The sequence below is a fragment of the Lutjanus erythropterus genome, chromosome 17 (assembly GCF_056507025.1).
Source record: "Lutjanus erythropterus isolate fLutEry1 chromosome 17, fLutEry1.hap2, whole genome shotgun sequence".
NCBI classification, from domain to species: Eukaryota; Metazoa; Chordata; class Actinopteri; order Lutjaniformes; family Lutjanidae; genus Lutjanus; species Lutjanus erythropterus.
The window spans coordinates 27,878,464-27,890,415 of NC_139333.1; the positions used below are offsets into that span (position 1 = coordinate 27,878,464).

The 11,952-nt window shown below is 40.6% G+C and overlaps 1 protein-coding gene across 1 annotated transcript; it reads right to left on the bottom strand.

Moving 5' to 3' along the window:
• Positions 1-4,402: 4,402 nt before the first annotated feature.
• On the bottom strand, positions 4,403-11,656 carry sost (sclerostin). Its single transcript, XM_084741654.1, has 2 exons — positions 11,162-11,656; positions 4,403-5,863 (listed from the first exon to the last, which is right to left on the bottom strand). Exons 1-2 carry the CDS (start codon positions 11,451-11,453, stop codon positions 5,454-5,456), a joined length of 702 nt encoding a protein of 233 aa, XP_084597780.1. The 5' UTR covers positions 11,454-11,656; the 3' UTR covers positions 4,403-5,453.
• Positions 11,657-11,952: the final 296 nt, after the last annotated feature.

Genomic DNA, 11,952 nt, shown 5'->3' on the forward strand with positions numbered 1-11,952 from the left:
GAAAATAGTTCCTACATGAAACAGGAAGGTCTGTGGATTAACTGGAGTAAAATTTAGTTTTTGGCCGCTTTGAGCACCTCAAGCTGAGTGCTGTCTAGTCCCATTATATGTCAGAGAAGGCAGACATCTATATCCCCAAAACTCAGCAACTTACACCAAAACAATCTAGATCAGGGGTCTCAAACTGCCGGCTTGGGGTCCATTTTTGGCCCCAACTCCTCTTTCCTCCAGCCTGCGATGTGATGTCAAAATAAAATATCACCTGCCCTGATAAATTGCTTTATTTAATTATTTCTACTGGATGTTTCATACCAGTTTAAACTTCAATTGAATGCGACTGAAATAAAAACACAATTCTATTTGGAAAAAAAAAATGTACGTACATATTTCTGAAGGATTGCATGTTTCAATTTGCTGATATTATAAGCCCGGACAAAGCTTGAGTTTTTACCACATATTATATCGGATTGTTGAAAGCACAGGAAAAAAAACAGTAATGCTCAGGTGCCATTTTCATCAGAGGTATTATTGATTCATTCAAAGTGATAGAAGAGTTGCTGAGTTTGTGTCTGATGCACAGCTGATCAATGTATAACAGAAGGTCACCATGTTTAACCGCCATGTTTCTACAGTAGCCCAGAATGGACAAATCAAACACCGGCTCTAGATGTGGCATTTCCCATATTTTGCGAGTTTTGCAGCCACCGTAGGTTCTCCTACCAGGGGTCTGCAAGATTTACGGTCAAAAGATCCATTTTCAAAAATTTCCATTAAATTCTGTCTTTTCCCTGAGGACTTTAATTTTTTTTTATTATTTAGCATTCATAGCTAATGTATAGAGACCCAAGAAGATGAGCAATTTACTTTATCTCTTTTGACTTATATAAACCCCCAAAATTTGTATTAAAAATATTGAGAAAATTCATTGAAGTTAAAGTGAAAAATGGTTAAAATTTTAATATTTTGAACTAAAACCATTTAATTTTCAGGTGCCAAAATCATGACTAATGAGGTTCACATACCCTGAGTTACCATTTTTTTAAATACATTTTTTTGAGTTTCTAAAACTCAAAAATTTAATTTTATCTAAAGAAAATCTCAACTAAAGTTTATAGGTTGGCGACACTTTATTTCAAAGCTCGAGATGTTAAGTTGGGCTCAAATATCAAAAATCGACTGCAGTCTTTCAACGTGTAAAATTCTTTAAATGTAAAAATATGTAGCCTGTACGCCAAAAAACATTTTGTCAACTAAAATGTGCATCTTAGCCTACATCTATGGGACAGTGCCTTTAAATGGTGGATGCCAAATAGAAAAAGAAGTCCTCAGGGAAGAGAGAATTTAATAGTTTTTTGGACAAAAATGTCTCTTGATTGTAAAGGTTGCAGACCCCTGCACTGCATCCTACACACTGGTTCCTTTAAAGTAACACATATAAATAAGAATAAGAAATAAGCCAGCTCTTTCAAATATATCTGCCTTTACTTTATTCATGTTCTGTACAGTATTTCATTTCCAAAGTCTCTATCATACTATATGACAATAATGGCTATCATTTACTACAAAAGGTTGCATAAATAATTTAAATGTGGAAATAAAAAATAAATATGCAGTTCATTCTTTATAACAGTCCTTCTTTGTGTCTGTGGGAAACAGCCCTCCCCTCCCGTCCCCTCCCCCTCCCAGCTTCTCTTTAAACGCCCCCCGTCAGGTGGGGACACCACCTCTGCACAGGACCACACAGGTATGATATGTACAATCACAGCTCTCAGCTTTAACATGACAACCCCCCCCCCCCCCAACTTCCAGTTGCTATTTCAAACATACAATCGTGGAAAAAAAAAAAAAAAGAAGCAAACATTGTCAGTACAGTTTAGACAACCAAAACCAGGAAGCAATATGAGCGGAAAAACAGCGCGGCGTGCTGACAATATGTGGAAATATTCTTCATGAAGTGCAGTCATTTCTGAGGAAGGAGGTTGTGTTTGTCTGCACTGACAGGCAGACAGTCAGACAGACAGACAGACAGAATGGGTATCGCCGCTTCCTCTTCCTGCCGGATTCTATCGGTCGATACAATGATAAAAATTATTGTTTCCATTATGTTATTTTTATTCCTATCTTTCCTGTTTGAGCTATTTACAGAGTGGGAGCAGAGAGTGAATGGGAGTGGAGGTGTCTTGGATCCTGCAGGCGAACACAACGGGTGGATTTTTTTTTTTTTTTTTTTTTTTTTTTTTTGGCGGCGAATTGGTTGAGCGCTGCTCTATTTGGCCCGTTACAAAAGAATTCCGGTGTGGGCGTGCTGGAGAGCGCTCTGCCCCAAGGTAACAGCACAACCACGCACCGTTTTTCTGATGCCTCCTCCTACACACATGTGCGCTTATTTTGTGTATGTGTGTGTGTGTTTGTGAGTGTGTGTGATTCCAGCAAACAGGAACTGCCTGTGTCTCGAGGAAATGGGTTTTTATGACTCAAATAACACAGGAATGGACTCATTTAGTCATTAAGAGGAGTCACAGGACTGCCCAGGACTACTGACAAAACTGCTGCTAACACTTTCAATAAAGACCTCATCTATAGAGCATTATGGCTGCATTCATAGTGACTTATAATGCACTCATAATGGTTTATGACTAAACTAGAGATCGACTGGTGGTTTATAACACTTTATGACTACAGTTGTTGTTAGAAAACGCCTCTGATACGACCTAAAATACGGCATCAGCCATCTGTACGTACCCAAGTTTGTGCACCGATCTAAACGTGTAATGCCAAATTTTTTATGGTCAGAAGAGAACAGAAACACCAGCTTTACCTCGACCACAGATCGCGATGCAAAGTCTGCTTTATTGTACCCAGCTTGTAGTAAACTGGCAGTCTTTCAAGGTTTTTTTTTCTTTTCATACTACCTATCAATCCAGACCTATTCTATAAAAAAAAGAGACTAAAGGTTCCAAATCTAAATATTTAGACTCTAAATCATAAGTAATTGGAATTAGGGCCCGAGCATCAACCACTTGGGTCGCATTTTTGAGGCAATGACATGCTTGATTGTGCATGAAACTTGGCATAAAAAAAGCATTCAATCATGGTGGAACGTGTGATGTAGAGTGCACCAAAATGACTTGGCGCTGCCCCCAAGTCGGCCAGTTTGAATCAAGTGGTCATTATTTCCTGGCATTGTACCTCTACGAACTCCTCCTAGAGAAATAATCCACGGTGCCGCGGCCGTCACATGCCCCAACTGGTGCAGAGGTGCGAGGGCCCGTCCAATGCTGCTTGCAGCTTTAACTGCATTTTGATTTGCTCCAGTTTATAACTGAGGAGACCCATGATAAGCCTTGTAGAATTTTAGTCTCCTCTTGCATATTATTTTTTTTATTTTTTTTTATTATATGTTTTGTTTGTTTTATAATTAGTGCTAAATCCGGTCAAATCAAGTTTGTTTCAGGAGGAATAATCCGGTGCATTGTGTATTTCCCAATCTGAGTTTCTCAGAGTTGAAAACCTTACTGACAAAGTTACTGACCATCGTACCTGGTGTATAATTCTTAAATAATCTGTTACTGAGGTGCAAATACAGACGCTGTTATTTCAGTTTTTAATTCCTGATTTGGTTGGTTTTTGTGGGGAGCCACGGTAAAAAGTCACTGGTATCAGATCGGTATTCTGTGTCAGCTGATACATAAAGTTCAGGTATCAGAAAGGAAAAAAATGTATTGAAACATCTCTAATTATGAGTGCATATATTCACCTATACACACCTCAACGATCAACTGTAGTAAGGACTCACAGTGTGCTATAACAGCCCATGCATGTTCGGTAAATTGAAGTACATACCAATGCATTCGTAACTGTTCATGCTTCATTATAATGTGTCATTGTTGGCGGTAAGTAAAGTGCAACATATTTTCATGCATTTAAAAGAATCTATGCTGCATCATAATATGTAAAGCACCAAAATTTGTCTGCTTTAGGAAAAATAAACTAAAGGTATAAAACCTTTATGATATCTTAAATGTAAGATAAAGATCAAATACATTTTGTCCAGCTTTATTCAAAGAACCTGATTTAACACATACAGTAACTCTGGATGCTGCATGGACTGATGTAACATACTGTGAGTTTTTCATTGCTGAGGTCTGTATAGGTGAGTATTGGTTGTTATAATGTATTATAAACCCCATCAGTCAACCTCTAGTTCATATCTGTTCAGGAGCAACACATGAACTTATGATTCATTATAAAGGCTCATTTATGATAGACATTAGATAAGGATACGGAGCCTTCTGTCCATACTCTGCGATCATTTGGTCCACATTTCTGCAGATTTTCTAAAAAGCTTATGGACAAACTGGAGCAGTATCTCTGTAAGCCATGTTGAGCTCTTGGGGGGGGGGCAGTGTAGCAGCGTAGCCAACAATTCATGACAAAGAAGTTTTAAAAATCCGAAAATATTGGGAATGATGTCTATTGTTGTTCAGTTAATAAAAAGAATTTGCCTCTTTCTCATGAGGTAACAACCTCCTCCAGTGCTGCTGTTTGTTGTTGTCAAAAACTTATGACTCTCATATGTAAAGGGGCATAAATGAGCCTTAAGTTGCATCTATAACATTTTATGACTGCTGATACGGTGTATTAGAAAGTATTATTGGCATTATGTGTAGAGATGTGGTCTTTGTAGAAAGAGTTAGTTGCTTCTTCCCACCCATTCCTCTCCCTCTGTCTCCTCTGACTCTCTGTATCTAGTCGTGGGAAAGGCGTTACTGTAACTGACAGGCCTGGAGTCTGCTGTAGGGCTGTCCTGACAAGTGAGGCCTTTAGTGGGCTGTCAGAGAGCGGCCTGGACCGCCGAACACGCCAGAGCCTCTCAAAAGCCTGTCGACATCCCACGGTCAGAGCCCCCAGAGCTGCCACCATCCCCTCCACACACACAGCCAAAAGGAGATGGATTACAACCACTCTGGAGCGGAGATACACCTTTTCAGCTTTAAAACAGGGCTGTGGTGCGTTGCAGCGCTGCATCCGCTGGATGTTTGTACAGATGGACTCGAAGCCTCGGGGAGGACTTCTCATTATGCTTACATGAAATCTGTCTGAGTGGAGGACAGACTCGAGTTCAGGGAGGTTTTGAGCTGTTGGGGTAATCAGACACTTGTTTATCCAACACGGTGCTACATCTCCTGACCGGTCACAATCGTGGCAAGCCCTGGCACTGACTCATGTTGTCATGCAAATAAGCAAAGTTCACACATATGCTGACACGTGGCTGAAAAATAAAGACTGATGGCTTAAAACCAGCCCAGCAATTAGCTTATGAAGTCGCTCTCTTTTAACATTTCTTTGCATCTCCTCCCCATCCGAAGGAGATATGTTGTTGGTGTGTTGTGTGACGTGTGCGTGTGTATGAGTGTGCTTTGGTGTCTGTCTCTGGATGCCGAAGTGGAGCATCAGTACGAGTTGCCGATCAGCGGCGTGGTGTTCTTGCTCCGGTCTTGAGACAAGCGATTGTGCTTCTTGTTGCGTTGCCTCTTCGGGACCTCCTTGGCCTCTGATTGGTTATGGTGAGGCCTGAAGCGCTTGCACTTGCAGGAGGTGACCACGCGGATTTTATAAGTCCGAGTGTTGCCGTTTGGACACTGCAGCTGGACCCTCCTCGTCCGGGAGTGGGCCGGGATGCAGCGGTATTCCGAGGCGTTATTCCTCCACCACTTCCCGCGGGCGATGGAGTTGGGCATGAGGTGCGCAGGCATGCACTGCCCCGAGCACACCAGCTCCTTGACGGGTTTGGTGCTGCGGCAGGATCCGTCGGTGATGTAACGGGTGGAGCGCAGCTCCCTGCAGCTCAGCTCTGAGGCACCTGGGTGGAAGAGCAGGATATCAGAGTTACACTCGTGGCTTCGGCCCAAAACAAACACTTTGAAGTGCCGCACGCTGGAATGGACATTCTGCAGGTTAACTGCTTCAGTGCTGCGGCTGGGTCTCATTCCAGCGTGTGCAAACGTCTCGGATTCTGTTTATGTCATCATGAACTTACCTGTTGTGTTATTTGTGTAGATACACAAACAACAAACAGCAAATAAAAACTGAGAGCAGCTGAAAAATACACTTTTAATCAATTTAAAGGATGACTGATATTTTTCAGCCTGAACCCTATTTTTCCATGTTTTTGTGTCTAAGTTACTCATGGGGACAACAGTTTCTGAAACTGGTCCAGTACTGAGCAAGAGTGCTTCAGCTGTCAGAAGCTAGAATGAGCTGCAATTTAATCCCTTGCACCGTTAAACAAGGGCGGATATTTCATGACACGGTTGGTGGGGACAGCAAACACTTCCCAGCTGGAGCTCAACTAAAAACAACAATTTCCAATCACTGCAAAATCTGCTACGTCTATGTTTTATACTGCCCTAACTGACTGAGGGCCACTGTGCTGCTGCCAGAGGAGTGCTGACTAAGATTACAGCACGCATGGGAATAAATTATAATAGATTTGTCTATATTTTCTTTCTTTCGACCTGCTAGATTTGTCACTTGTTGCTTAATTCATACATTAAATACGTTGGTGGTAAAAAGAGGTTTGAGATAGGCAGTGGACCAAACCACTTCAAAGCATTTGACAGGGAGCGTGCAATCTGTCAAAACTTAAAAAAACACAGCACATTAGCACAGGACAATACTGAATCTCACTAACACTGACAATTCAATAATCCATGAATCTTTCCTACCCCAAAACTGTTTTTAACTCATTCTTACTGTTTTTTTAAGAGTAAGAATGTTTTGTTTAACCAGAAACAGCTGTTTTATCACTCTCACCAAACTCCCATTGCAAAATGGCCACTTTCAGCTTCATTCAAACTCGACAGTAACAAAATAAATCACACCAAACCATCTTGGTTCATCTTTCTACTGTTCCAACTATCACTGGCTCTGGTTTGGTCGAAATAAATCCTCAACTCACTGGGTTAGATGTGAAAATATTCTGGTTCTAAACAGAGTTTCTCCCCACCGCTTTTATGATGTCTGACCCCTTTCTCGCTCCTCTCCCAACATTTTCCCATCTAATTCTGTAACTTAAGGATTTATTTTGATGAAACATCCAGAGCTGGTGATTGTTGGAGCAGCGGAAAGATGAGCCAAGACGTTTTTGGTGAGTTTTATTTTGTTTCTGTTGAGTTTATACAAACCTGACGATGACAACTTAAAAATGAATGTTTTCTAAACGGAGTCTGGTGAGCTTGGCGAGAGCAGTAAAACAGCTGTTTCAGGTTAAACGAAATATATCTTTCTCCTCAAAAAAGGTCTAACTCTTTAGGGATTTTTTCCTAATGTAGTCAGATGCTAAGAATAACATTTTGAGCCTGTCAGTAACAAAAACAAGAACTTTTCGTAGATTACAGGGACATTTTGTTGTAGCTCAGTTTAGCTTCTGCTGGCTGCAGCCTTCTCCCTAAATACTGGACCAATTTCAAAAATCGTTGTCCCCGTTAGTCGCTTAGAAACAAAAACATGAGAAAATAGATCCCAGGTTGAAAAATTCGGATGCTACCCTTTAACACAACAATTTGTACGTTTAAGCACAGATTTAAGCCGCTGAGATCCGATCAGAGTTTCTGAATTTGATTCATGGTCTGATCATTAGCTGACGACGGGGCTCGACCAAGAAATCCAGCTGGCAGCAATCAGCTGATAGCAAATCCAGACCAGAAGACCATTAAACAGCTCAATCAAACCTAATGGAGGTTTGGGGCTGGAAGGAAAAGCTGGCATCCAGCGCTGGCCCTCAGGAAATGTATGTGGTGATGGAGGAGTAAATAGCTGTCTGGTTATTTTAAGGCAGCGCTGCAACTGTACAATTCCTGCACAAAAAAAAAAAAAAAAATGGACATCTGCCAGACTGATTTGAGACAACGCACTCGGCCTGTAATCCGATGTTTCAGCCGCAGCTTTTTAACAGCCGTACGCATGAGTTATTGTTCTGTGTTTTTTTTACAAGCAGTGTGTTAAAAAAGGGGCAAAAGGAACTGTCGGTTAAGAAATGATACACTCAGAGAGGGATCTGTTTTCCTCTGTGGCTTTCTTTGCAAAAAGGGCTGAACAAAGGATTTATGTGAGGTGACTTCCTTTTTTTTTTTCTTTCCCCCATGAGAACCTGATCTAGTGTTATTCTGAAGGGACCACAGGAGTATACAGTGTCTGCAGCACGCACTGGGCAGCGGTTTGCACCAATTACCACCCAAACAGTCAGGTTGTCTTGTTCAGTGAGTGTTTGTTTCCTGTGGTGGCAAAAGTACACACACTCTGCACTCAGATACACGTGTTAAAAAAAGAAAAAAAAGAAAAAGACTCTGGAAAAAGTAAAAGCACTGATTCAACTTCTTTACTGCAGTAAAAGTGAAAAAGTTCAGGTTCTGAAATGTTCTGAAAGTATAAAAATAAAAATGTCCACCGTCTTGTCTCATCTTTTATGTCTTATTTCATCTTGTTACATCGTTTGTCTTCTTACATTTTTTGTGTTGTTTGTGTCTTGCTCAATATTTTTCATCTTGTTATATCTTTTTATTTTGTTACATCTTTTACGTCTTTTTTGTCTTGTTTCAACTTTTACATAGTTTTTGTTTTCTTTTACATCTTTTTTGTCCTTTTCATCTTTTTCATCTTGTTATGTAGTTTTGTCTTCTTATGTCCTTTTAGTCTTGTTAGGTCTTTTTTGTCTTGTTGCGTCTTTTACGTACTTTTTGTTTTGTTATGTCTCTCTTGTCTTTTACGTCTAGTTACGTCATTTTTGTCCTCTAATGTCCTTTTCGTCATTTTACGTCTTTTTTGCCTTGTAACAAGATAAAAAAGATCTAAAAAGACTAAAAGGACAAAACAAGACAAAAACGATGCAACATCTACCTAGTTTTTGTTTTATGCGTTTTTTGTCTTTCTCATCATGTTGTCTTTTTTGTCTTGCTGTGTCTTTTACATCTTTTACATCTTGTTACATTGTTTTTGTCTTCTTATGTCTGTTTTGTCTTGTTACATCTTCTATGTCATTTTCAACTCATTACATCTGTCCTACGTGACACACACAGATGGACACACCAAGGAATCATCTTTTCTGTGTTCTTGTGTCGTCCATTTAGGATTAATAAAAATAATCAATAATTCCCCTCAGATGTCTATTTTGAACATGTAAGGTGTAAAAAGCACAGATATTTGTTTTAAAAGAAGTAAATGAAAAAAAGTTGTCATAAAAATAAATACTCAAGTACCTGAAACCTCTACATAAGAGCAGTAATGAAGTATTTTTGTCTTTTCCTTTTTCTTCTCTCTGAAAATATCATTACTAATGACGGTGGCCTGAAAAAAAGAAGTCACACACTAGACTACTGTACGTTTGCGTGAGCTGATCTTTTCCCCCGGCGGTGAGGGATGAGTCCTGGGAGAGGGCTGGACGGAGGCCAGGCGGTGGTCGAAGCCTCGGCTGTGACCCCACGGGGACCCCGAGGAGCCGTCCCAGGACAAAAGCTAAGAGGAAATAATCCAGGAGATTTCTGCACCTCCCTGTGTGAAACTCAACACACATGCGGCTTATCCGTAAGAAAACAGTGGATGTGTTTTTCCACCCCTTGTTTGGACACTAATAAAGATCTTTTTAAATGGATTTGTTGCTCCTGAGGTGGAAACATCCTCACCAGACAAAAAATCAGTCACACTAACTGATCTTGACTGACTAATTCCTCCCGTCAGCTGTTGTTCCTCTAATCTAATCAATCATCTCCTCCTCTGATCCCCAATTTTGGAGCTGCCGTGATTAAACGAAGCCCAAACTGTGTGAGAATATTCCACCACCCATCTCGAATCCATGAGAGGAAGCGTGAGATTCAATCAGAACCTACAACCTTTACTGGCCACAGGTGGGAATCATTCTCAAAGGCAGTGTTGCGTTAAAAAAGCAATTTTCAAAAAAAAAAAACCCAAAAGACATCAAGACGTCCCCTTGACGAACAAACTGTAGGCTTTTTCTTATTTGGGAGACATGTTGTTGCAATCAAATAGTTATGGCGTAAGTAGAGCTTGACTAATAGTATAAAGAGAGAAGGAAACAACCTGGAAGACAACGTGAAAAAAAAAGCCCTGATGTCTCCACAAATGCTCCACTTTAAATCGAGTCGAAGGGAAGAAACCACAAGAATGTGTGCGTGTGTGTGTGTGTGTGTGTGTGTGTGTGTGTGTGGGGCTCTCATCACCCTCAACTCTGGCAAAGGATTAAGCAAGAAAACACACTTCCCACACACACAGAGCTGCTCTTAATCAGCCAGAATCAGTGTGAAAATGGAAAGGCAGGGTGTCTTTTGGAAGTCAGATCCTCGAATCTGGACTCAACCAATCACAGGATTTGAGTTTTTTATTTTAAAAAATGTCAGAAATCAGAGTCACTTTTAAACCCGAGTAGGTTTTAAAATGCAAATTGCTTTGTTGGATACCGGTGCAGATATTACGAGAAAATAAAAGATAAAGAGATAAAAAAGGGTTATTTAAAGAAATATTACAAGATAAATAATGGATTAAGTCTAATTAAACTCCTTCAGATCAAAACCAACGAGACAAAATATATTAACAAGCAATTTATTTTACATTTTTGAGGTATTCAGTCCAAGATTTGTGGGTTCAACGGGGCAGTCTGTGCGTAAAACCACCAAATTCCCACAAATAGGTGCTGAAATCAGTAAATCTTAGCTTAACAAGAAACTACATTTAATTAAAAATAAAGACAATAAACTTGAATACAAAGCCATTCTGTCTAAATGTGCTGTAGCCTGAACTGCTGTTGCAGTTAAAGCTATTTAAGTGACATTTTCACGCACTTGTTCGCATACACGCGCGGTCGTTGCAATGAAATTTCACTGACATACACAAAGATTACCTGAATGCATCATTTTATATGTACTTTACGTGTATTATACGTATAAAAATGTCTGTTATGTTTATTAATTTAGTAATTTATCCACTTTTACGCACCAGGCCTTCAATAAAATTGCAAAATCTGAATAATAGTGTCAATATTTGACTTTATTCAATATTAAAAATTAATTTTATTTACTTATAAACATGTCAAACATGCCAACTGCCACTTAATTTCCATTTAAACTACAGAACTTAAATGAGGACTTACTGTAGGAGACTGTGTTTCCTGTCCTTCCGCCGTTTTTCGCCCTGTTATTCATATTCGTATTCATTGTGTTGCTGTTGTTGCTGTTGTGGTTGTTGTTGTTGCTGCCGTTGCTCGCCGTTGCCTGTATCGTCGCCTCCTCCTGAGGAGTCCTCTGAGTGTCCTCTCTGTTGTACTCCGGTAAAATCTCCGTGCCATCGTTCTTTAGTACCTTCCATCCCTTCACGGCGGTGCAGCATCCCTGGAGCAGCAGCAGCGCCGCGCTGGAGACGAGGAGGGCCACAGACACCTGCATGCTGCTGCTCGGTGCGTCTGTCAGGACGGCGGGAGGACAGAGGAATGTAAAGAGGACAAGGAGGAGAGAGAAAAAAAAGAAGTATGCACACACACCCACAGTCCAGAGAGGGACAGAGGGAGACAGAGAGATGCCCGCCTGGACAAGTTGGTCAGTTCCTCTGCGCGAGAGGCGCACGCTGTATTTAAGTCTACGCAAGTTTCCGTCAAAGCTGACAATTAAGAGCTCACACAGAGTGGGAGGGTCCAACCTGAGAGAGAGATTCATTGAGAAACTGTGAGAGGGAGGAGAGAGGATGAGAGAGGAGAGAAGGAGGAGAAGAGGAGGAAGGAGGAGGAGAGGGGTAATTAGAGGAGAGAAGGAGAGAAGGATTGGACATGTTATCAGATTTTCACAACACCATTATCTTGTCCAAAAGGATTCATGGTAACAGTATTACTGCAATATCTGTTTCAAAAAATCTCCTTCCTCTTTAACTTTATTTATTGTGCGTTTAGTC